At 36.8% G+C, this 27036-nt stretch overlaps 2 protein-coding genes across 4 annotated transcripts; one reads left to right on the top strand and one right to left on the bottom strand.

Moving 5' to 3' along the window:
• The first annotated feature begins 167 nt into the window (after positions 1–167).
• On the top strand, positions 168–2059 carry LOC141639072 (uncharacterized). The gene has a single exon (XM_074448262.1). The coding sequence runs from the start codon at positions 492–494 to the stop codon at positions 1860–1862; it is 1371 nt and encodes a 456-aa protein (XP_074304363.1). The 5' UTR covers positions 168–491; the 3' UTR covers positions 1863–2059.
• Positions 2060–2124: 65 nt separating this feature from the next.
• LOC141639071 (organelle RRM domain-containing protein 1, chloroplastic) lies at positions 2125–13701 on the bottom strand. Of its 3 annotated transcripts, XM_074448260.1 has the most exons (9): positions 13344–13701; positions 13148–13265; positions 12295–12505; positions 12112–12209; positions 11975–12040; positions 3371–3442; positions 2847–2915; positions 2669–2775; positions 2125–2551 (listed from the first exon to the last, which is right to left on the bottom strand). In XM_074448260.1, exons 1-9 carry the CDS (start codon positions 13608–13610, stop codon positions 2483–2485), a joined length of 1077 nt encoding a protein of 358 aa, XP_074304361.1. In that variant the 5' UTR covers positions 13611–13701; the 3' UTR covers positions 2125–2482. The 3 variants fall into 3 exon arrangements, with proteins under 3 accessions (XP_074304361.1, XP_074304360.1, XP_074304362.1); XM_074448259.1 differs by having other exon boundaries at positions 13148–13701; XM_074448261.1 differs by lacking the exons at positions 2125–2551; positions 2669–2775; positions 2847–2915; positions 3371–3442 and adding an exon at positions 5479–5663 and having other exon boundaries at positions 13148–13701.
• Between the last annotated feature and the right edge of the window lie 13335 nt (positions 13702–27036).

Genomic DNA, 27036 nt, shown 5'->3' with positions numbered 1-27036 from the left:
AAATCGTAATTAAAAAGTCAAAAATATAAAAAATGAGTCTCGGGTCAAATATACGGTGGTGATTAGGGAGTATACATGAAAGTTTGGGAGTTATTTGTAAAAATAGAAATACATAATGAATATTTATAAATTGTACGCAAATACATTGTACTCCGTAGTAGTTATTTGTAATTTTTGCATTAATAATTTGATACCAAATCTAAAGTGATGAGAAATACACAAGGAGTAGTAGGAGACAATCCTTGACAGATTTTAATCCTTTTATGGTTTGATTGGGTTATTATACAACTATACAAGTAGTAGTATTAGTTGGGAGTAGTGCCCCGAATCTTTGCTTTCCTTGAAGCAGACCACAACATAGCTGCTGTACCCCCCCTGATCCCACGTGACATATTTCTCCTCAATCCTTCCTCACCTAGCTTTTCTACCTTCCTCTACTAACCAGTAACCACTACAAGCTACATCATCCAACAACTCCAAGTTGGCCAGCCATGTCTGTGTGCTGCGGTGTAGAATGCGTTGTCTGCATCGGTTTCACCCGGTGGCTATGGAAACGATGCACATACATCGGGTCAAACGACAGCGCCACATGGATATCCGCAACTCCAGAAGAATTCTCCCCAATCCCACGCATCTGCCGCATCATCCTTGCCGTCTACGAACCCGACCTCCGCAACCCACAGTACTCCCCTACCGGTGGCTACGACCTTAACCCCGACCACATCATCAAACGTATCACCTACCAACAAACCCTCGGTCACGCCCCTCCCTACCTCATCTACGCCGATCACCCAAACCGTCAAATCGTCCTCGCCATCCGTGGCCTCAACCTTGTCAAGGAATCCGATTACAAGCTCCTTCTTGATAACCGTCTCGGCCGACAAATGTTCGATGGCGGCTATGTCCACCATGGCCTCCTCAAGTCTGCAACCTGGCTGCTTAACCAAGAATCCGATACTCTCAAATCTCTTTGGATTTCCACTGGCAAGTCTTATAAGATGATCTTTGCTGGTCATTCGCTCGGCTCTGGGGTTGCCGCTCTTCTAGCCATTATTGTCGTTAATCATAGGGATAAGCTTGGGGGTATACCCAGGGATTTGGTTAGGTGTTATGCGGTTGCGCCTGCTAGGTGTATGTCTCTTAATTTAGCTGTCAAGTATGCCGATGTCATTCACTCTGTTATCTTGCAGGATGATTTTTTGCCTAGGACCGCCACTCCGTTGGAGGATATTTTTAAGTCCCTATTGTGTTTGCCGTGTTTGATGTTTTTGATTTGTTTGAGGGATACTTTTATACCCGAGGAGAGAAAGCTTAGGGATCCTAGGAGATTGTATGCTCCGGGTAGAATGTACCACATTGTCGAGAGGAAGTTTTGCAGGTGCGGTAGGTTTCCGCCTCAAGTTAGGACGGCTATACCCGTCGAAGGAAGGTTTGAGCATATTGTTTTGTCCTGTCATGCCACATCTGATCACGGCATTGTTTGGATTGAGAGGGAAGCTGAGAAAGCGTTGCAGAGGATGAAGGAGGAGTGTGGTATGGACGCTGTCACTAGTCCTCCCCGTGTCCAGAGGATTCATAGGATGCAGACTATCGAAATGGAACACAAGGATGCGTTGGAGCGAGCCGTGAGTCTGAATGTGCCCCACGCAGTACCCACCAAGGAGGATGTGGGGATGGATGAGGAAGTAGATGTGGAGCAAGAGGGGTCTAGAGAGGAAGATATACCAGTTGAGGAGGTCTCGTCAAGTACACATTTCAAATCGACTGAAGAGAGGACTAACTGGAATGAATTGGTTGCCAAGTTATTAAAAATGTCTGAAAATGGAGATTTGCTTTTGAAAGATAAAACTGTATCAAAATGAGCTAGGTTTTGAATTTTTTGTTGTTTTTCATGTATTATCATTCATATTTGTGTTAGTTGTGAAAATTGTTTGTAGTAAATTGCATAGGCTCAGATTTTGTGCGGCCAATATTGTGTGTAAACTGCATTAGGTGCAGAAGGAAAAACAGGGAGTGTTCATATTGCATCATCATTTACCAGAAAGTTGTTATCTTTGAGTAATCTTATGAAGTTTGCTATTGACCAAACAAAACAATGCTTTTAACCTAACAAAGATCATAAACTAACAAAATAGCTCGAATGCTATAAAAACTTTGACTATATCAGAACAAAATAAACAAGTGTACCTTTTACAATTTTCAATTAGAGATTTTGTGGCAATAAACAAGATAAAATTACTCCATTTTTTTATATGTATATGATGTTTCCCATTTTTGAAGTGAACCTTCAACCTTAAATTTTATGGTTCACAATTGTGTATCACGGTTTGCTGCAATATTGCAGTCATGTCGGTTTGAGTCTTCTCCTTCACGTACTTTTCTTTGACAATGATGAGGCGTTAAGGCGAAAACTTCAAAAGCCATTGCCATTCTGGCCAACAATAGAACATTCAAAACTGTTTTGTACCTACATACAAGCCTTTTATGGACTCTTGCTGAAACGTGGTTTGCTCCTTGCCCTATCAACAACTATCATCCAGCCATTGATAATCTGGAAAACCATAAAAATGCTTGAATAGGTACCAATTCGAAACAAATAATTGAAAAGACTACAGGTCTATAACTATATAAGTATATAAAGATCATAATGAATTTGAGCTAAGCTTACTTTGCCATTCATTTCTAGGAGAGCTGCTGTAGCAGCATCTTCAGTTACGTACTCGATAAATGCATACCCTTTCGACCTCTTTGAGATTTTATCCATTATAATCTTCACTGTTGACAACAGGAAACTAAGATGCGATAATGACAGGAAATAACTTCTATAGGAATGCACATAAGAGTACCTTCTACGAGTTCGCCAAAGGGTTCAAAGGCCGTACGTAGAGTCTTCTCTGATGTGTAGAACGACAGACCTGCAGAGCAAGTTAGATATACTAAGGACAGCGACGATTGGACTGCCAGATGCTTACGAACATAGACAATACTCTCCCCTGTTCACTGGAATCATACTATTTGAATAAGATACTCCTCACATATATTCAATTAATGTTATTAACCTAAGCATCGTGATCTTAGGAACATCAATCAGTCTCCTTAGACAAAATCGTACAATTAATTATGTTTGCTGCTATGAACCCAAGTATCTCGTTCTATTAGCTCCGGAGTTAGCCACACAGTGGAAGATAGACATTTAAAGCAACCTCCCAAACAGATCCCTTACTATATTCACTCTGTACACGGGTGTCAACACCTTGATGCCCTTAATATGCTCCTTATTTAAAGGAAAGATTAGCCACAACCGCACATCACAATGCAGTACTACATACAGATCCCTAGCAAAACTAAAATTAAAAGCCAAAAAGACTACCCGTTATAAACAGCTTAGTTTTGCTTGTGTCTGTTCCTGCAGAACTAAGAGCATCAGATGATAATCTACCACCTGCAAGCAATCTTAATGTTGTTATCAAAACTGGAAATATGAAACAATTGCCGAACAAAATTATACGGATAATAGGCATTAAACAACATTATGACTTCTAATTCGTATCCATCGAAAGAGAAAAGACGTAGCATTCGTTCAGATTGTATCTATTTTTTTTCTTCACCTAGTAAATGCAGGTACTTCATTATCATTATCACTACTATTATCACCCCAATGGCTATGAACTGTGTCCCACTTTAAGAGGATTAGGGGATGTGGGTGTGTGGGTTGGGTTGGTGGGTGTGGGTGTTCAGAAGCATGCAGCCTTTCCTCTGAAATTATTAAGTGGTTTTTTCGTATTGACTTACATCTGCAAACAAGAGTTTTATTTAGTAAGTCTAGAAATAAGAAGAGAAAGGTTTGCAAAATGCGACATGAACACTTCATTTGTGGTTCACTGACAGAGTGACAGTTAGAGATGGTTACTTGATATTTATTAAAACGATTTTCTATTAAGAGTAAGAAGGAAACACACATAATTACATAAACAAACTCGTATTATGTTCGGTAATAACATTTAATAATGAAACATGCAATTATGCCGACATTAAAGTTCAATTCCCAGTTTGAGGCTTTCACCTGTTTGGCAAGTTGTACGATGATCTGATTGTATATTTTAGTAGCTCATTATAATCTGGTTTTAACCTTAACCAACCAGGTAATAATGATCACTTGACATTTACAACAACAATAACATTTCCTTCAATGCCTCAAGGGCCCCCCCCAAATTGTGTTGAGGATGATCACTAGTCATTTACTAAAACAATTTTCCAATTAATATAAAAGTATATATGAAGGAAAAACACAACTTATCAAAATTAGTATTACCTTTGCGACGGACAGTTAAAGAATGAAAACAGCAATTATGCCTTCAAACACAGTTCAATCCCAGTTTGAGGCTTTGAACCTGTTTGGCAATTAGTTGTAATACTATATGATTGTAGAATTGTAGCAGCTCATTATACTATCTTGTTTAAACAAGGGAGTGGAACAATTTCTCTTGTTTGGATAGCAAATTGGGTTGAAGGGAAATATTTCATGACAAAAAAATCTCGTTTGTGGAATATGCTAATTGAAAACTTTATTCAAATATTTTAAGTTAGCTGTTTGGGGCCAAGAAGCTATTTTTAAGTTGGCTGTTTGGGGCGAAAAAGCTATAAGTGGGTTCTTGGATTGAAAGATTTTGAACCTCTCTTAAGATCCTAATTTTTTAATTAAAAAAAAAAAAAAAAAAAAAAAAAAAAAAAAAAAAAAAACTCGTCAACTAGCTCTTTGCCAAACAAGGGAATTATCATCAGGGTGTGCTCCAGGTCAATATTTTAACAATTTAGAACATAAAGAGGGCATGTGATTCAACAATGAATTACCCATTAACGATGTGATAAAGCCACACAGTAGCCATACCCAACAAACCTAATCTGGTTTATGAGAATTGTGCCCAAGGCAAAGTCTGCATGGAAACCAGTTATTTACTGAACACGAGTCAGTACATGATTAATCAGCTAGCTATCATAACCCCAGGCCCCAGCATATAATTCTGTCTTTTCAGGTATTCAAACATGTACATACCGTGGGGAAAGGATCAAGTCTGCAGAGCCAAATACGGTCATATAACTCATATTAAATATTCCTGGGATCTTATTAGCGACGAATATGCAGTCTGCATGTCTCTCAACAAAGCAAGTTTCACAGTGGAACATAATTAAGACAATCTTCCCAGAAATCATTCTCCATATTTCCATATACGAGAAAGGCTCACACCTCCGTGTACAAACAATCATGATTCAAAAGTTCTATAGTTGCGTACGGATAGTCTTGCTTTATGAAGAGACCATAAAAAATCAGGATGGATGCTTCTATAAAAAATCTTCATGAAAAATCAAAGATTTCAAACAAAATTCGGACTGTAAATCTTATTTTTATTTGTTTAGTCGCTACTATGAGTATACTCTACTTCAGAATTCTTTGCTGATAATGCTCTCAGCCACAGGAACTCATTGATGACGGAAAAAATGGTTAACCATCCTATTGTGCCACCCAATATGCAGATTGCAGACCATATAATAGCAGATCGACCAACCGTACTCAATCAAATTGTCAAAATCTTATGGAATTCTCACTTAGCTCTGTGCAATAGAAGTCATGGGTAGGATGTCATCCAATATTTCAACTGATGGACCTTCACAAAAGATTGAATAAGAATTTCAAAGTCGAGTTTACGATTTGAGTGCCAATTAATATTCTCAAAATTAATCAATAGTCATAGCCTGTTTGGCAATGAGGATTCCATTCTCAAATCCATATTTTGGCCAAATTCACTGTTTGGAACATGAAGAGGATTTGGATTTGGATTTATATCAAATCCTGTTAAATTTTAAGCATGAACAAAAATGCTCATTTCAAATCCCATCCCACCCCCCACGTATTTGCAAATGCCAAGACTTCATATCTCTTCCCTACTCATCAATACCTGATCAATTGTTATTCAATTTTATGCTGTACGAAATTTTTAGTTGTACTGTACAAGAATTATCAAGAATCTTCAATTTGACTGTCGAGAATCTTCAATTTGATTATCGTTCAGAGTTTTCGATTTCGGGCTTTATTGTTCTTCAAATTTTGGGTTATGATATTTAAAGCACAAATTTATTTCAGGTACTTATGAATTATGATTGTTAGTTATACTCTTCAATTGTTTTATTCATATTTTGTGATTTAGGAGGCAAAATTTAGGGTTTTTCTGTATTAATTTTGGGAAATTAGGATTCTTATTCTGGAAAATAGGGTTTTTCTATAATAACTTTCCTGTGACGGCCAAAATTAAGGCAAATCATGAACTTGCTAGCCTTTTGTATGTATAAACAAATTGGGATTTGAAAATTTCAAAATTTTCCAAATAACAAATTTCGATTTCATAAATACAAAATCTGAAATTCACATTCTATCCAAACAGTTGATTTGGATTTTGATTTCATGATTTGAGAATTTTTTATTTCAAATGAACCATTTGAAATGAAATATAAGTTCCCAAACACTACCTGGTATTTATTTATAAAAATATTTTAATTACCTCAAATCTAATGATTTCCTTTTATAAATTTTCTTAAACTATTTTAATAAAAAAAAAATCGCCAGAAAGTTAATAATAACAGTTTATGATTATGTATAGTTTATACAACTTTATACAAATTTTATTTTTTCTTGTTAAAGGATTAAATTTTAAACTTTAATGATAAAAAAGATTATAGGTTGATGAAAAACTATTTTTTTTTTTCGATGTTAGACGGAGGCGTCTTAGTACCTGAGGCGGAGGTTGACAGAGTTCAACCCCGCCAGGCCCAATGAATATCCTAAGTATCAACTGGCGGGGCTTGGGCAACCCCCACACGGTTCTTGCTCTCCGTGCTTTGGTACGGAGGGAGGCCCCGACCATTTTTTTTTGTGTGAGACAAAGCTTAGTGGTCGTGAGATGCAGAGGGTGAGGGAGAGGTTGGATGGGTATTATGGGATGGAAGTGGATAGTGCGGGAAGAGCGGGTGGTTTAGCTTTGTTGTGGAAAAAGGACGTTGACTCTACGTTTAGGTCATCATCTTTACACCACATGGACTGTGTGATTCGAGGTGACGGGGGGAATGGAGGCTCACGGGGTTCTATGGTTGGCCTAATGTGGCTGACCGTAATGTGTCATGGGAGCTTCTTCGGCTACTGGGTAACCAATCTTCGATGCTGTGGGTTGTGGGTGTGCATTGGGGATTTCAACGAAGTTTTTTTTCTACCGAGATGGCAAATGAATAACTTCCGGGATGCGGTTGATGAGTGTGGACTTCGAGATGTGCCGTGGAAGGGATACAACTTTTCATGGGATAATGGCCAAGTGGGCGAGGCTAACAGACAAAGTATGATCGATAGGACGATGTGCTCGTCTAGTTGGATTGAGATGTTCCCGTTTGCAAGACTTATCTACCTGGATAGAGAGTGGTCGGACCATGCGCCGATCAAGCTTTGTTTGAATAGAAGAGAGGTACAAGGGGCTTCCACACGAAAGTTTAGGTTCGAACTTGGGTTGGTGAGGAGGGGTGCAGGGACGCTATTGACCGTGGGGTTGAGCGAGGAGGGCAGGGTGCTGGCTGAGTGTGCGAGAGAGTTGAGGGCGTGGAAGGGTATTAGGATTTCTGATATTGGGAGGGATATTGGACGGAAATGTAAACAATTAGCAAGGTTGAATGAGGGTGAGAGGACGGAGGATACATAAGGCGAAGGAGGAAGCTTATTGCGGAATTGGCTGATTTGAGGCGGAAAGAAGAGCAGTATTGGCGACAGAGATCACGTGCGCTATGGCTTAAGGACGGGGATCATAATACGAAGTTTTTTCATACTCGAGCTGGAGAACGAAAGAGGAAGAACTTCATACACAAGATAGTGGATGATGCCGGGAACACTCACACGGGGGAGGAGGGGATTGCTAATGTGGCCATGGCGTATTTCCGGTCTTTGTTTGAATCCTCGAATCCGGAGAATTTTGTTCTGTTAGAGGGGCTGGGGCAGCGGGTTTCTAATGAGATGAATAGTATGCTGGCGCGGGATTATAGCGAGGAAGAGGTGGTAGAGGCTTTGAACCAGATGCAGAAAGCTCCAGGTCCGGACGGTATGAATGGTTTATTTTATCAAACTTATTGGGACTCAGTGGGTTCGGTGGTCGGTGGTCGTGAGTAATGTCCTTGATATTTTGCGACGGAATATTATGCCAACGGATTTTAATACGACCAACATCGTATTAATTCCCAAGAAGAAAGCTCCGGATAAAGTAAGTGACTTTCGACCAATAAGCCTATGTAACGTGATATACAAGTTGGTCTCGAAAGTGTTAGCAAATCGCTTGAAATTGTTCCTTGGTGATATTGTGTTGGAAAACCAGAGTGCCTTTACTCCAGGGAGAGTTAGGGAGAGTTATATCGGATAATGTGCTGATTGCGTTTGAGCTGTTCCATTTTATGAAAAATTCGAGACACGAAGAGGGGTTCATGGCTATTAAATTAGACATGGCGAAGGCGTACGACAGGATAGAGTGGGGTTTTTTTTTGAGCGAGTTCTAATTACGATGGGCTTCGATAGACACTCTGGATTGATCGCGTCATGGCTTGTGTTACGACGGTGTCCTTTTCCGTCCTTATTAATGGTAGCCCTTCTCGCACTTTTCGGCCTTCCAGAGGACTAAGGCAAGGTGACCCTCTTTTACCATATCTTTTCATTCTATGTGCGGAAGTTTTATCTTGTCTTATGAGGAGAGCGGTGGAGAATGGTTCCTTGCATGGTGTTCGAATTGCTAATGGCGCGCCCCCTATTTCCCATCTCCTTTTCGCGGATGATAGTATTTTCTTTACTCGAGCGAATTTGGAGGAAGCAGATGTCATTAATTCTATTTTACGCCGGTATGAAGCTGCGTCGGGTCAATTGGTTAATCTTGATAAGACTACTGTGTCTTTTAGTAAAGGTGTGCCGATTCAACGAAGGAGTACTTTAGCTGCTCGCTTGTGTATTGCCGAGGTCGATGAACATTCCCGTTACTTGGGACTACCCACGGTGGTGGGTCAGTCAAAAAAGGGATTGACGGACATTCTTCGAGACAAGCTTAGTAAGAGGCTCAGTGGTTGGCGCGGGAAAATATTGTCCGGGGTAAGGAGGTTCTTATAAAGGCAGTTGCCAATTCACTCCCTACCTATGTGATGAGTATCTTTAAAATTCCTGTCAACTTCTGCGATGAGTTACGATCTTTGCTATCTCGCTTTTGGTGGGGGCACGGGGAGGGAAAGAGGGGCATTAGCTGGGTTGCTTGGAAACGTATGTGCTTGCCGAAGGGTATGGGGGGTTTGGGATTCCGGGATTTTCATTTGTTTAACCTTGCCTTACTCGGAAAGCAAGTATAGCGCCTGATTACGGACACGGAAGGGTTATGGGCTAGGATGATGCGAGCACGCTACTACCCAAATGGTGTTTTCTCGACAGCTAGCTTGGGACATAACAAGAGTTACACTTGGAGGGGCATTCTTGAAGCACGGGGTGCGATTGAGTAGGGCTTGAGGAGGAGAATTGGGGACGGGCTCTCAACACGCATTTGGACAGACGCTTGGATACCGGGGTCTCCATCTGGCCGTGTGATATCGCCATGCAGTCCTGGACGCGAGAACATGGTTGTAGCCGATTTGTTAGACGGAAATGGATGGAGGGAGGACATGCTAGCTGCGTTATTCTTGCCGTTCGAAAGGGAGAGGATTCGAAATATACGTCCCAGACGCGAATAGGCCACGGGATGAATGGTACTGGAGTAAGCAGAGGATGGGTCGTATTCGGTGAGATCAGCCTATAAGGGCTTGGCGGGAGAGAAGGAAGTCTTAGAATGGGGAGGGGCGTCGGATTGGGAGCGTGAAAAATGGTTATGGAATAGGCTTTGGAATGTTCCGGTGTGGCCCCGAGTGAAGCTCTTCTTTTGGCAGCTGGGCAGCGAAGCTTTGGCGACTAGAGCGAACTTCTTTTGGCAGCTGTGCAGCGAAGCTTTGGCGACTAGAGCGAATATCGCGTCTCGAGTTCGAGGTGAGGTCTCTTTTTGTTCTTTATGTACTATTTCTCATGAAACTAGCATTCATTTATTTAGAGATTGTTCTATTGTAAAACGGGTGTGGGAGCTGTTGAGGAGGAAGACGGAGGGGGAATTCTTGATTGGGTTGAAGCGAGGTGGAGGGAGTATGGGTTGCGGGAACAAGCAAAGTTTATGGTGGGATGTTGTGGGAACATCGGAACAAGGTCGTCTTTGACTTGCGAGAGGTGGATCCGAGGAGTATTATCAAGCGTACTTTGGACGTGTTAGAGGAGATAGATGGGGGTGGGCTGGCTAGCGTGAGGGGGCGAGATGGAGGCGGAAGGAGGGAGGTAAGGGATATGAGAGGTGGCTGGGTGGCGCCACTGGAGGGGTTTGTGAAGGTCAATGTCGACGCAGGTGTTAAAGAGGGGGAGGGAGTGAGCTTGGGGGTGGTGTGTCGGGATAGGAGTGGTCGTGTCTTGTGGGGTGTCTCTTGTGTGCAGGAGCAGGTTTGGGAGCCACAGGTGCTGAAGCGGTTGCGGTGCTCGAAGGTGTCATGGAAGCGTCAAGGAAAGGGCACTCGAGGATTATAGTGGAGAGTGATTGCTTACCAGTAATTGAGGCGCTTAAGAGGAAGTCAAAAGAAAGAAGTATTTTGTCGCTAGCTCTGGACGAGATATTTTATCTGCTTGTAGTTCTTTTGTTTTTGTTGTTTGGTCATATAGGAGTCGTGTGAACAATAGTGTAGCTCATGCTTTAGCTCATGTTTTTCCTAGGATCGTTTCCTAGGATCGTTGGGAGAGTTGTGTGGCGGATGTTGTACCACCGATCGCGAACAATGCTGTATCTCTTGATTTATCGTTAATGCAGTAAAACCTACGGGTTTTCACCTCAAAAAAAAAAAAAAAAAAAAAAAAAAAAAAAAAAAAAAAAAAAACTATTGTTTTTTAAATGAAAGCTTAGTTTAATGAAGAAAATTTATTTTGTTTCCATATTAAACCTAGCGCACTTTGGAGGGAAATCTTTTTGAGAATCCTTATTCTCTTAGTAGATAGGGAGATTGATATTCTAAGCCAACTGCACGGTAACTTACGGACCTGTGACATTTCAAGTAGCATGCTTTACTTGAAAAATTCACATCTCGAGTAACAGACTATCTGTGTTTATGGAAACCTTGGGACGTTAACCAAGTTTCGGAAGTGGAGTTTTTCAAATATCTGGTCCAAAACTCCAGTTACTATCAAATGAAGAAGATGGTGGATAAATGCTACACTTTTTCTTAAAACTGACCTGCTATCATTCACAAACTCATAACTCACTTTCCACGCCATATATTGGATTTTTTTTTTGGGATATTTAAAAAAAAACAAAAAAAAAATTCATTTAGTTTCAATTTGGTTTATGGTGGTATTCCTAGTTCATCCAGAGCAGAAAGATATGTCATCTACTAATAGTACTGACACTCCAAGCCGTACAACTCGAAATATAGACCATGCCTTTGAGTGATTCTTGCTTCATATAAAAGCCAAGAGTATTAGCTTTAGCATGAAATATCATGAGCTCAATAAATCAAAGGGAGTGGAGAGTCATGATGCCTAAAAGTTGCCACTGATTCACTGAGAATTGCTGACAATGGTGAATGCTAAAGAATGAGGTCAGAAAATTTACTAGGATAACAGTAACAACAAAAGTAGAATTACACATGCATTTGGGCGGACTAACAAGAATCATCATCTGATATCAATGACAGTTAACATAGTGAAAAGAAAAAAAGTAAGCAAGACATGATAAATAATCAATATACAAAAAAAGCTAAGAAAGTTAAAAATAAGGTAATAATTTAATGCCAGCGAAAGAATATACTGGATCTCAAATTAAAAAATAAGAAGAACAAAAAGAGTGAAAGTTTGGCAAACCTCCATAAGTTTTGTTTTTGGAGTCAAAGTTCTCATCTGGCTTGACGGATAGCACTCCAGGCACAGCTACACGTATCAAGAATTAGAAACAACATTCACAAAGATGAGCCAATCTCAAGAATAATACTGACACTTACCAGCTAGTTCTTGTGCACATCCCTCGTCTAGTATACAGCAAAAACCATAATCAGATTGCCCAAATGCATGATATAGGCACATTTGGGCATCCTTCTCACTGCAATGGAGCAGAATACGGTTCAAGAAAAGTCGAATTCATACAATTATAAAAGCATGCTCTAAATGACGAAATGAACCCATACTTCCCCAAAACCTTGGATAGTATGTCAACATAAAAGTCAACCATCTGTGCTTTGGAGAAGCTAGTAGATGGTTTCTCTACAGTGACAAGCCAGTGATTTGAACCTTCGGGTAACAACATGGAATTTTCTTCTAGGCTGAAATTGCAGCTGTAATCCTTGTTAATAGAATTCATATCTGGGTCAGGTTTAACCGCTATAACACCAGGAATACCTACAGAACACAGAAGCATGAGGGAATTTAATATCTACTTAAAATAAAAACTTACAACAATATTAAGGCCCTAGACAAACAACACGTTATTCCTCTCATGATCTACACTTTTCCACAGCTTCCAGCAAACAAAACAAGCCCAATGTAACAATTGGAGTATATGCAATGTACTTGAAACGAATTTGATGGCTTAAAAATATATGACACCACAGTGAATCATAAAATTTCCGAAGCCAAGCTCTTTTGGCACATTGTCGCTATATTGCAAACTTTTTGGTATAACATGAACAAAAAAAACAGTGTATAATTTTTTCGATGGAAGTTTGGACATACGAAAGATGAACAATCTGCAATGCCTTGATACACCAAAAATACAAACAAACAACGTGACAAGTATTTCAGAAGTCTTTTGAACGAAACGCCCCATGGTATCTCATTCCATTCCAATGGGTATTGTGTTCTAATTCAATCCCCCCATGGTATTTCATTCCATTCCGACCATTTGAACGAAACGCCCCCTTATTTTGACTCTAATTAACTTACAAGCATAGCTTTGGGAATCCCATAGTTGATAGCGCTATTAAGCAAGTAATAATGAGTAATGATACAAGAAAAATAGTGGTAAGAAATGAGAATAGATACCAGTAAGGACATGAGAAGTTTGTTGATCAATAAAACAGCAAAACCCAAAATTAGTGTTATCAGAAGAAGCGTCATATATACACATCTGTGCATCCTTTTCATCACAACCCAAAGCATTCTGTAAAGCAGTGACATAGTAATTAATGAGATTGGGTTTAGATAGGATAATGCTTGGTTTAGGTTTATCCATAATTACCATCCAATACAAGTTAGAAGTTGAAGTTGAAGGAAGGACAGCTGATGTTGGAGAAGAAGAAGAAGAAGAAGAAGAAGCTGTAATAATCTTAGAGGATGGAGTAGAAATTGGTTGGAATTTGTTAAAGGAGGAGGAGGAGGAGGAGGAGGAGGAGGAGAAGGAGAAGGTTAATGGATGTTTTGTGGGCGTATTAAGATGATAGAGTGGGGTGGAAGCGAGTAGCATGTTTATGGAAGTAAGAGGTGTATGAAGAAGACCAATTTCCATGTTTCGGAATTTCTTGGATTACTCTTCTAACTCATCACTCACTACTTATATACTATACGACTTAAGCTTCCCATCACTAATTCGCCATTGATTCATCACCCACTTTCTGCAGTCCTACGACTGAATCTGTGTATAATGTGAATTTATGGTTTAGAGCATGGACATTGAAGAGTACTTTTCCTCTCTCTATTTTTTGACACATCACATTCTCTTTCATTCAACACATTTTCCACTATCTTCATCCTCCTTTTTCTCTTCTTCTAATTTTTTTCCCACATCAAAGAGGATCCCCTCTACTCCCTCTTCCATATTTTAATTATTTTTTCTATTGGAAATCAAATAAAATAATGTCCAAATGCAATATTTTTATAGGTGAGTGAAGAGAGTGGACACAAGAGCCTAGGTTGTACTTCCTCTAAAAAAATAGAGGAAGACTTTCTCTTCCTCCTTCAAAGAGGAGGTTCAATAGTAGTTTCACATTGAAGAGAACATCATCTTAGCACCTTCTTTCATCTAAGAAGATTATCAATCTTCTTCAATGTGGATGCTCTTAGATAGCCCGAAAATTCACTTATATCCTTAGTTTTGACATTTTGTACAAATATCTAATTTTTGAAGTTTAGTGGGCATATAAAGATATGGTAGAAGCCCGCAAGTGTGGACTTTATTGGTTAAAACTTGGGTGAAATTTCTAGGAAACCCAAGTTCAAGCATCCCCAAGAGCAAAATCTTATGAAGCATTCTTGGCCTAAGTCCATGCCTAATAGACTTCGAGCATGTCACCTTCGGGTGGCTTACCTGCTATACGTGGTTTGCAGGCTATCACGTACATCCGAGGGTTTACGCAGTGCGCACCGAAGGTAGCGGTTGCGGGTTCCCTCGTCACCAAAAAAAAAGATGGTAGAATGCGGAAGCATTAAAGTACAATGAAAATGAAGTCGAAATGTGTCCCAAATATATTGAAAGATTCAAAATGTGTGCTCAACTCAAGTGAAAATGATAATAGTGAAGCAAAAATAATAACATGGAAACAATTGGGAAGCACAAATTGCGCTAATGAGAAGTCGGTGATAGAGGAGTTGTCTACATGCTAAAAGCTGGCTTGCCCTCGCACTTAGTTTCCTGATCTCAGTTTTCCTTATTCTAGTTAATAAATTTTAGGCAGTTATGTCCTTATTGTTTATTTTCTAATCTTAGCCAGTAGAAATAAGGTAATGTATCACCCTCATTTATTTAAGAGCCTTTAACAAGCATTCTCAATAAATAGGACTGTTACGATCTCAGTTTCTCGAGGCAGTGAATAATAACAAAGGTAAACAAATCCAAAGTACTTTATTAAAATATAATGAATAATGGTTTTATTACAACTTAACCAAACTGAATAAACCGAAATAATAATTAATTACATCTCACAGCGTAATTAAATAAAGTGAATAACATTCATAACAAATGTATGAAACTATGTGATCTAGACTCTAGGTAGTCTTGACCGAATTTCCTCACGATCCCTTGAGCTCCCAAGTCAGCTAATCAAATACCTGATATTTAATCTACTCCCCAATTAACTGCAAATATTAATTGGTTTATCACAGAACGCCATCAATTAAAGCATGCCTCAATTTTATTATGACACGACAGAAAACAAGTCAATCAAAAGGCCGAGTAGGATAAATAAACAACAATTAATATGCAATGCAGTATGCCATGATATGCAGTTGAGCTCATCACCCGAAACTCTCTTTCATCCCGCCAATCTCTGGCCCCGGTATTCATCATCCCAACCAAAGTTAAAGTATTCATCATCTCAACCGAAGTTGAGGTATTCAATCATCCCAAATACAAGTCCTACAGAATTAGCCTGGGGAACCAATACAAGTGCTATGCAATATGAATGCAACAAATAATAATAGTAATCATCCCAGACACGAAAATGTGGCATCCATCATAAATATTATGCCAAGATATGCATAACCCAATAATTATTCAACCATATAAAATCATCTAATGCCAATACAAATATAATCTCATACGCCTCATAATATAACGTACATATTCAATGATGTTAACAGTTAAGTAGCTATCCTATCTCGATAGCAAATCTTCGAGTCACATAAGTAATCAAATCGATCCTTTAGAAATCCATAACCTACATAACATAATTATGTACAATTACTATATAACAAACCAACTAATCATGCACTTATCCTATGTCCATCACGTCCTAATCCTTTTGACAACTTCAAAGCTAAATATCTAATTCTACCGTTTTACAGTGCAGTTAGGTCTTACTATACAATTCGTAATTAATTCAATAAAAATTTAAACGATGGAAGACAAATGGGGTTGGAACCCTAAGACACATATCTACGTTCTTGTGAAATATATTTTCCTCAAATTCCATACTTATCAATGTTTTATTGAAAGATTTATAAATACTAACGAATTCTGTCGCGTAAAAAGTTGGTCGGACTATCGTTTTCGGTTACTTGTCGTTAGGAGCACCTAGACCAAAACAATATTTATAACTTCACAAACTACTCTACTAGTAGTAAAGAGGTAAGTAAAGGTCGGATCCCAAAGGACGGGTATTGATGTGGGATTTTCGATTGCAAGTAGTGGTGTCTAAGGGTGTCACAATTTGGGTTGAGATAAGAAGATCACTAAACTAAATAACAATGTAAATAAACAAGCAAGATGATTAAAATGAGATGTAAACAATTGATTAAAAGCACTAGGGTGTCATGGGTTCATAGGGGATTCATGGTAATTGATCATACAAACATATTCTCAAATTATAAGCAAGCAATTATTGTTGTGATAGGATCGAGTTGGTTTATATCTTACAATCCTAGGAAGGTTTGGGTCCCGGAGCCGAATCGATTAGATTGTACAACACCTACAAGTCGACTTAATCCTCCCTACTCAACTATATGCATGGTCTAATGAGACTCGAGTTGGTTTATGTCTTACAAGTCTCATTGAAAAGGTAACTGATGGGTAAAAAATGCAAGGATTCATAGGCTCGCATTTCATCAAACATAACATGTGCATAAGTTGAGATCACAACAAGCAAACAAATAAATTATGTGAACATATTAGATTAAGCAAGAATCATCCCCCATGTTGGTTTCCCCTAATTCCCCATTAACCCGAGCTAAGAGACTACTCACTCATTATCAAGTTTAACATGCTAACAAGGTTGTCAATCATATTAATAAAGCAAAACATGATGAATGTGTTGGAAATTATTAATCTCATTATTCAACATATTCACATATGTTACATTTAATTTGGTCATAAAATTAAATCTAGATCATATGCATGCAAACATAATTAGAAAAGAGAAGATATCGTCATTCTTACTATGAAAGTTTCGGATTTTGGGCACAAGTAAGATCTCCTTCTTACTTGTTCTTGAGCTTTCCTTATATGGAAGAACAAAGATTCAAGCTTAGAATCTCTCCCAAAGATGTATATCCAAGATAACCTCTTAAAAGACTAATATTATTATTACTAGAACAATACTAATCTTAATAAAAAATTAACCCAAAGATTGTTTTTTGTCTCTTATAATTTCGGCCAAGAGAGGATGAATATTGTGAGATTTTATTTCTCTAGCTTTTCATAAGATGTAGAGAGTTTTGGTATTTCTTACACTAGAAATAATGTATTGTGTAGAAGTGAATAATGATGGGAAAAACTCTATGTTTTTCTCTATGGAAAAACCGGTGGGGAGGGGTGTGGTGAGCCAATGCATGATGCTTAATATTCTTCCCAAGAAAGTAAGCTTGTATGGCTATAAGCTAGGTGTGTAATCATTTTGTTTCCACTTAAATAATTAACACAAATTAAACATTACACTCCCTCCATTTTTTCGGCACTTATATAAAATGGGAAGTCCATTTTATATTTTGTCATTTGTCTATTGTCACATGTCACAAGTCATGTAAAACTGTCATGCATTTTTAACATATTAAAAATCAACGTATTAATAAAAATACGTCATGTACAAAATCGACTTAGCAATTCATAATTACTTGTACCAAAACGGTTTATAAATCACAACGTCTTGTATTTATAATAAATTATTCATTCAGTTTCAATTGTTTCGTAAACAATAATTTTTATCTAAGTAATAAAACAATTTGATTACTCAGACCATATTTTATTTAATCGAATTACAATAAGATACGTCAATAATACTCACAAAATCGTCCGTCAATTTTAAGCTGTTTAATTAACCCGTATCGACATACGATCAATTAAATAATCAATTAAGAGTGTTACTCTTTAGGTATGACCTGAGGGGATCAACTGATCACCACCGTCGCACGACAGTAATGTCAAACTCTAGTAAGCCAATCATTACCGATATGTGTGGACCAGTTGATTGTAAAATATTACATCCCACATGTATTCTTAAAATGAGATTTAAACATGTGATCATCATGATCGACAGTTGTGATCGCATTATTGTCGGAGGACACATATTCCAACAATCTCCCACTTGTCCTCGACAAGTGTGCATCACCAATTCTTTTGTCCTATTACTATCTCCCACTCAATGCAAGGTGTCTTTCCGGTTGTACTTGCAAGTGATCATATCGAGAGTGGTTTCCTCGATCTGGAGAATAACTGATTGATTGGAATTATCTACCATAGATATTTTCCGAGCGTGGCCACGCATTTCCAGTTCATTACTCCTCGAGTGGCCCTGAGATATTGTTATAACCCTGATAAGGGGTGGACAATTCCTATCGCACTTATTCCCTTCGACTAGCTACAGCCATCATAACCCAAAATATGCCCATTTGACCCCATTTACGAAGGTCGTAGTAACATAAATCAAAGTTAATCTGTAACTGTACCACCTTAGGCAAATAGTCTTTAGTCAAAGAATCGACTCATTAGAATACTATAGTAGCTCTCGCCACGACCAGGCTATATAAATTTGCCAGAACTCTATAAGCGGTCATTAGGCCCGACAAGGTGTTCCTAACAGTCTGCCTATGTGATCGACTAGTCATCTCACATGACTCCATGACACTTGAACTTGCCATCAATCGCATCACACTCTAGTCACTTCGAGACGTCACCTCATGTAAGTGACTATGGGCGAATACAATGTTAATCCGTGTTCACTTTAACGGGGTTCAATTGTCTCCACAACCCGTTTGGATGTAACAAAGTATAATGTGAGTTAATAATAACTCAAATGACGAATGTCGACATCACATTCGGGTAGTCAATACCATATTACAACCTTGTGTTGTATATCGTAAGTGTGCAAACACTAGTCGTTTGCAACATGAGTTTAACATACCATGTGTCCATGTGTTCAAACTCTTGAATTTCATTTTCCTTCATTTTCATGTTTGTCTCACATAGCATGAACCTTACCAAGTACACATCTAGGTTCCCAACCTAGGTTCAGGTTTTTTATCTTGAAAGAACTTTCTTGTTGTTTATCACATAACCAACGAATTGTGGTGGATGATATAACTTGCACTGGTCAAGTGTTCTACCAACTTGCAATGCACTAGGTATACGTTTTGTAGGGTCTTGCAACAATTGTCAAGATGATTAGCCTAGCACTTCTCATAAGTCCTAGCATATTAGAAAATATTAGTTTTGAGTAACTTCTTACTATAACTAAGTATCTTTCCAACTTCTTATTTCTCCGTTTAGCTTGAATAGCTTAGGATTTTCATAAATCCTTACACGTCTTTCGAACTTTAATATGTGCAACTTCTTGTCACATAACAAAGTGTTCTGTCAAACACTAGAAAAGATCATTAGTTCTCCTCGAGAATTCATGACGATTGTTCTATGCTTGCCAATGACTCATCATGCTCTTATGCATATGATTCATTATTGGACATGTGCATGATTATTCTAATGGCGGAAACATTAGTAATTTTTAAATCATGTGATCAACCATTTTTAGGTTCAATGAATGACCATGACTGCTTATGGTAATTCCATTTTCATCGATATGAATAACCTACGTTTCTCGTTGATTTGATGTGTATATCTCAATACCTATCCAACATCTCATGATGTGATTGGATTCATCATAGTCCATTTTCATCCAGAATTGAAAACTCAAATATATCTTTGTGAAAGATAGTACTAGCTCGTCATTCTCAATGAGTAATGAGTTATTTATTTTGCAAGATGATTGCTCCCACTAAATTCCATGTCTGCACATGATAATTTCAAACTCCCACTAAATTCCACATGTTTCGCAATTGACTACTCAATCGAAACATTTCAAGAATTGAAATACATTTTGCTTTGCCAAATTATTAAGATGAAAACCATATATGTTCCCAGCATATCCTTTCAAAATACCTATTTAGAAAAGGTTTCAATCTTAAACTTATGGAAAGAGATTTTTAATCTCTAACTCATTCATTTTATAATGATGCGTAGCAATGTCATTATTTATATGTGAATTTCATTTAATACACGTCTTTCTCAAAATACCCTTTTCCGGAAGGAGGTTTAACCATTTCATTTCCAAAATGAGGTTAAGTAATGACACTAGCATGGTTAACAATTAACTTAGCTCTTGTAGATATCGGCATATCTTTCTTTGCAACTTTTAGTCATAAATCTCATTTATTTTCAAGGATGCAACTTTGTTTCATTTAGGCTCTTAAGTAAATATCAATATTGAAACTCTTGGTCGAATGTTGTTCATAAACTAGCCAAAACTCTTCTTAAGACTTTACTTTAGTCATTTTCTTTCAAAACTTTCTTTTGGTCTCCTCGTGTAGTTATCTTAAGAACATATTCTTTTGATTATTTCACTTGGTCTCTTTTGTCATGTAGATCTCATCTATTCGAGACCATAGATCTCATCTATTCGTGTATACTTTCTATTTAGGTATACAAATCATTCTTTCTTTCGTAGATCTCAATTACTCAAGCATACAAATCATTCTTTGTATTCTTTGTGTCTTCATTTTTCTCCCACTCTATCTTTAGAATAAATACACTAGATATTCAAAGATAGCTTATGAGACACAAATAATGATTTTGAAGTATAAGGAGGACTATCTCATAGATTGACTAATAGTTTTAGATTTGATGAGTGTACTTGGTAATTGACATTCCTTTAGGAGAGTTCATCAACTCAACATCACTTTAAAATTGATCATACACAAGCCTTAAGCTTGTGGACATATAATGAATCCCATCATTATGGTTGTCTATTGGATCACTTTAAGTAGATGATCATATGTTTCTATGTGCAAGCATATAAAGACGAATTTTTAGAACAAAGAAATACGATAAAAGGGGTGACTTGGGTGGAAAACCAAGCCACCATAATCCAAAATACAACCATTGTTTTAGAAAGGATCAACTATTTCCATGTCGAACACGGAAATCAAAATAGTTCTAAAAATCCGAAACATAACTTAAAATAAGACAATAATAAAAAGCCAAGCTTCATTGGAAGCTACTCCTAGCTCCTTGATGATTTCTTAAGCTTGCTTTTCCTTTCCCTTGTCTTTGCTTGCAGGAGTCCCTATTTACAATAAAAAAAGGGGATACATTATCACAACTTTGAATCAAAATACCATAGTTGAATTAGAAACATAAGAAAGGATAGTCATTTACTTACTGGAGTGATTTTTCCAGCTTTGATGTCATCAAGGTACTTGGAACAATTCCTTTTCCAATGTCCAATACCATTACAATAATGGCATTTGTCAAGAGGACCCTTCTTGGTCTTGGAAGTGCTAGCTTCAAAAGTCTTAGCCTTGGTGGACATGGGAGCTTGCCTCTTACCCTTTTCCCATTCTTTTTGAATTTCTCTTTGCTCTTAGTGCTTATGTTAAGCACATCCTTAGGTGGGGTTAACATTTAACCCCATGTCTCTTTCGGCTTGCACAAGTAACTTGTGCAACTCTTCAAGAGACACGTCCTTGTCTTGCATGTTAAAATTCACCCGGAATTGAACATATGCTTTGACTTTGGATAAGGAGTGTAGAATCCTATCTACAATGAGCTCTTTGGGGATTTCAACTTTTTGAATCTTCAAAGTCTCGACTAGCTCCAACAATTTGAGCACGTGAGGACTAACCTTTTGGCCCTCCTTGAAATCGAGATCAAAGAATGCCGAGGCCGCCTCATATTGGACGATCCTCGGAGTTTGTGAAAACATTGTCACAAGTTTGGAATAGATTTCATTAGCGGTACCCATTTTGAAGGCTCTCCTTTGGATATCCGCCTCCATAGCAAAAATCAACACATTTTTCATTGCGGCGGACTCTTTGTGGTAAGCCTCATATGCTTCCCTAGTGGCGGCACTTGACCTAGCATTAGGTTCGGGTGGAGAGGCCTCGGTGAGGTAACGAAGCTTGTCGTCACCTTGGGCGGCTAATTTGAGTTGGGCATCCAAATCGGAGAAATTTGATCCATTATTTTCAAGTTTACAACGATCCATGAAGGATCGGAGCCATGAAGCATTAGTGAGAGATGCGGCGTTGGTGTTTGGTGCGGCCATTTGTTATGAGAAATAAAAGTGGTCTACAAAATGAAAATAGAAGGAATAAAACATTTGTCGTTTTCAAAATAATACTAATAATACTTGTAAATTTAATTTAAACAAGTTTTATTGCATTTATCTAGTGATCTCTACCCAACTTGATAAATGATTCCAAGACCCAAATTCATATCAACTTAGGGCACGGTGTGCCAAAATACCCTTTATTAACATAACTTGGTGGATTAACCTTTTAATCGATTCTACTTTTAGAACTCTTGGTCGATAAAATTACATTAATATTTATCTCTAGACCGAAACACATCCGGAAATCGTCGTGAATACTTTCGTTGAGTTCAACCCAAATTTCGAATAAATGTGTCCATGATCCAAATTTATATTACCCTAACCATCTTAGGACTCAAAATTAGTCTTCACTAACATTTGACAATAATTAACTTATATTTCTTAATATTGTTCATAAATGGACCCAAAAATACAAAATTATTCCATAAACTTCAAATTAAATCATAAAAATTTCAAATAATTTCAAAATTTGAAATTTAAACTCATGAACAGTCTGGAAAAATACCATGACACTCATAATGCTCAAAAACATAGGTTAAAAATTTCAAAAATTTATTGAGAAAAACAATGTTGCGGTTTATCGGATTTATCAATTATTACCATAAAAAAATATGAGAAAAATTATTTTTATTAACTTTTCACTTTTAGATCTGAAATATATGATAAAATGTAACATCTGACGTTTTTACTTAGTCATGAAGTATGTTTTAGCAATTTTTTACTAATTAAAGTCACTATTTATGTGATTTTTCATCAAAAATTCATAAATCATGCAAAAAGACTTCATTATAGCCAATTATTTTACACATATCTTGTAAAATTGCATGTGACAACATACTACATTTCTATGACCAGATTCGAAGTATAACTCATATTAACCTATTTTCCCGTTTAAATACGATTTTAACTTGAAAAATCCATATTTCGCGCATAACAACTCATTTTATTATGAAAATTTACAAGCCACCAGTAGATAATATATGTGAAAAAATATCGAAAAACCACTGAAAAAATCGAAGTTTAGCTATTTTTAGTCCAAAAATGAAATTTTTATTATAAAATCACATTTTAATGCCATTATTATATAAAATGAACAATAAAAATCCATAAATAAACCAAAATATCCTAAATACATTTTAGGACCAGAAACTTTAACATGCATAATAAATTTCGTGATATTTCATAATAAACACAAATTTATAAGTTTTGTTTGTTAATCGTATAACTCGGAAAAACAATAACCGATTTGCATGCAAACAACCTAAGGCTCATGATACCACTTGTTGGAAATTATTAATCTCATTATTTAACATATTCATTTATGTTACATTTAATTTGGTCATAAAATTAAATCTAGATCTTATGCATGCAAACATAATCTTAATAATAAATTTCGTGATATTTCATAATAAACACAAATTTATAAGTTTTGTTTGTTAATCGTATAACTCGGAAAAACAATAACCGATTTGCATGCAAACAACCTAAGGCTCATGATACCACTTGTTGGAAATTATTAATCTCATTATTTAACATATTCATTTATGTTACATTTAATTTGGTCATAAAATTAAATCTAGATTTTATGCATGCAAACATAATTAGAAAAGAGAAGATATCGTCATTCTTACTATGAAAGTTTTGGATTTTGGGCACAAGTAAGATCTCCTTCTTACTTGTTCTTGAGCTTTCCTTATATGGAAGAACAAATATTCAAGCTTAGAATCTCTCCTAAAGATGTATACCCAAGATAACCTCTTAAAAGACTAATATTATTATTACTAGAACAATACTAATCTTAATAAAAAATTGACCCAAAGATTGTTTTTTGTCTCTTGTAATTTCGGCCAAGAGAGGATGAATATTCTGAGATTTTATTTCTCTAACTTTACATAAGATGTAGAGAATTTTTGTATTTCTTACACTAGAAATAATGTATTGTGTAGAAGTGAATAATGATGGGAAAAACTCTATGTTTTTCTCTATGGAAAAACCGGTGGGGAGGGGTGTGGTGAGCCAATGCATGGTGCTTAATATTCTTCCCAAGAAAGTAGGCTTGCATGGCTATAAGCTAGGTGTGTAATCATTTTGTTTCCACTTAAATAATTAACACAAATTAAACATTACACTCCCTCCATTTTTCGGCACTTATATAAAATGGGAAGTCCATTTTATATTTTGTCATTTGTCTATTGTCACATGTCACAAGTCATGTAAAATTGTCATGCATTTTTAACATATTAAAAATCAACGTATTAATAAAAATACGTCATGTACAAAATCGACTTAGCAATTCATAATTACTTGTACCAAAACGGTTTATAAATCACATTATCTTGTATTTATAATAAATTAATCATTCAGTTTCAATTGTTTCGTAAACAATAATTTTTATCTAAGTAATAAAACAATTTGATTACTCAGACCGTATTTTATTTAATCGAATTACAATAAGATACGTCAATAATACTCACAAAATCGTCCGTCAATTTTAAGCTTTAATTAACCCGTATAGACATACGATCAATTAAATAATCAATTAAGAGTGTTACCCTTTAGGTATGACCTGAGGGGATCAACTGATCACCACCGTCGCACGACAGTAATGTCAAACTCTAGTCAGCCAATCATTACCGATATGTGTGGACCAGTTGACTGTAAAATATTACATCCCAGATGTATTCTTAAAATGAGATTTAAACATGTGATCATCATGATCGACAGTTGTGATCGCATTATTGTCGGATGACACATATTCCAACAGAATGAATGGAAATGATTAACAATAATTAAAACAAGGGTTCACTACTAGGAAACAAAGCTTTTGCGACGCATTAATATGGCTTTTCGCGGCGCTAAATAGCGTCGTAAGGAGAAATACCGACGCATTAAAAAGCGTCGCCATAGCTCATGCCGCTAGCATCTTTTGTGACGCTTTTTTAATGCGTCGGTAAAAACCAAAAAAAAGCACTGCAATGTCGAAGCGCTATTTTAGAATAATTACCAACGCTTTATAGCGTTGTTTGTGGATATATGGGACGCTAGTATGACACCTTTTATAAATTTGGCTTACTATCGTAATGTATGAATAACAAAATGATTTTGAATTGCAATTTAGAGGTCAATAGTTGCAATTTTTTCAGAAAAACCAAAATACTTGGAAGATCTATATATCAATAGATAATTAAACTTAATATAAATAGAATTATCCTATCAATACATGTCAAAATTGCAAACAAGGTACAATCCCAATTAAAACAATTTAGGAACTAAAGTGTATGAACAAAGAAAATAGCAGAATATATAATCCACTAAGAGCAGAATGAATTATTCCTGAACTTGATGCAATGTCTCTCATTCTCCTGCAATGCTAAACCTGCGGTAAGGAGTAAAGAGAAGAAAATTACTCCTATATCATTCAATCATACAAGCAGCCACTCATTGTTTTTTTTTTCAATAAAGCATGATAACCAAAACATGCAAAAAAAAAAATTCCTAGAACGTTAAAATACTACCAAATATTTAATAAGTATGAACCAAAGCTAGTTCTTATTTATCGTACAGTTTAAAAATTTCATACTAGTATGACCACTACATAAGCATAATCAAATAAGTCACTACAAACACCAACCTCATAAAAAACTATTGTACTTCGACAAGGAAACGTTCCAGTGTAGTTAAAATGATACTTTGTCATCAGTCTCGGGGATTTCAAGTTCCTACAATGAAGATTGAGAAACATAACAATACTTCTCATCAGATCACGTTGTAAGAAAACAAGTGTTCGGAAAAATATTACACAAATGGAATCATATAAATAATAAGTTCAGGATAATTGTTCACCTCATCAGCATCATTGTCAAAGTCACCTTCAAAGCTACATTCATCAGAATTATCTTCGCCTGTGTCCGAGTCATCATCACTTCTCACCTTCCTTTAAGCTTACTAATAGTATATCGCTGCTTGTTAATAGTATTGCCTTGTTTTATGACACGTTTTTCCAATGTTTGCATTCTCTCTTTTAGTTGACTAATAAGATACATAGATGTTGTCTCTTCATTGGTAGACATATTCAAGCCCCTACAATAATGTGGATCAGAAGGCTCTGTTAAATCTGATGGCTTAACACCCAACCCAATTCCTCGAACCCGACCGTACTGATCTTTGCCTAATACTTGCGCGACGGGGTCATCATTTAAGTTACCCTCTGTGTGACCTTGTTGTGCAGCAATTTCTTTTATTTGATCCTGAAAATATAATGGTATCACACATAGATATTGGAGATTATCTTTAATAGGTTAAAAAAAATGGTAAACGAACAAACCGTTATATTCGCTTCCTTTTTATGTTGGTGACACTCTAAATAAAGCTTTGTTCTTGTGGGAGATCTTTGCAGTGCTTTTTTCTACCAAGCCGCAACAAAAAATACATTAATATTATCAAGAAATTTGATATCAGTAAATACTATAAGAAAGCACGTTTTATATTCATTGAAAAAAATGGTGTACCAGTTCTTCAGACACACGAGCATGACTTTTTGTACCGGAGGTATGAAGAGGCTTTGCCTTAGTCTTCTTATGTGATAGAATACTTTTACGGCTTCTTTCCTGCCATTTCAAAAGCATAACCTAGATGACTATCTGTAATTAAGACATTTGACAGACATGTAGCTAATTACTAAAATATCTTTGACCTATGTTGAACAATAACAGCACGCCAGCACCCCCGCTAAGTTTACGACATGCAAGTCACTTACAGCAATAGAACATTTAACCATCCTTAGAGAATAACAGATAATATATGACACATACCTGACCTTCGTCCGATCTCCAAAAATTAACA

Source organism: Silene latifolia, unplaced genomic scaffold (assembly GCF_048544455.1).
Source record: "Silene latifolia isolate original U9 population unplaced genomic scaffold, ASM4854445v1 scaffold_269, whole genome shotgun sequence".
In the NCBI taxonomy this organism is placed as follows: Eukaryota; Viridiplantae; Streptophyta; class Magnoliopsida; order Caryophyllales; family Caryophyllaceae; genus Silene; species Silene latifolia.
Note: the sequence above shows the minus strand (reverse complement) of the source record. Positions and strands in the feature narration are given on the sequence as shown.

What these genes read in the sequence shown, in the direction of transcription:
- LOC141639072 (XM_074448262.1), top strand. Translation starts at nt 492, where the DNA reads ATGTCTGTGTGCTGCGGTGTAGAATGCGTTGTCTGCATCGGTTTCACC.
- LOC141639071 (XM_074448259.1), bottom strand. Translation starts at nt 13,610, where the DNA reads ATGGAAATTGGTCTTCTTCATACACCTCTTACTTCCATAAACATGCTA. An exon ending in ATGTGCACAAGAACTAGCTG is followed by an intron (nt 12,041 to 12,111) that starts GTAAGTGTCAGT and finishes TGATACGTGTAG; the next exon opens with CTGTGCCTGGAGTGCTATCC. An exon ending in CTTTGGCGAACTCGTAGAAG is followed by an intron (nt 2,776 to 2,846) that starts GTACTCTTATGT and finishes TGTTGTCAACAG; the next exon opens with TGAAGATTATAATGGATAAA.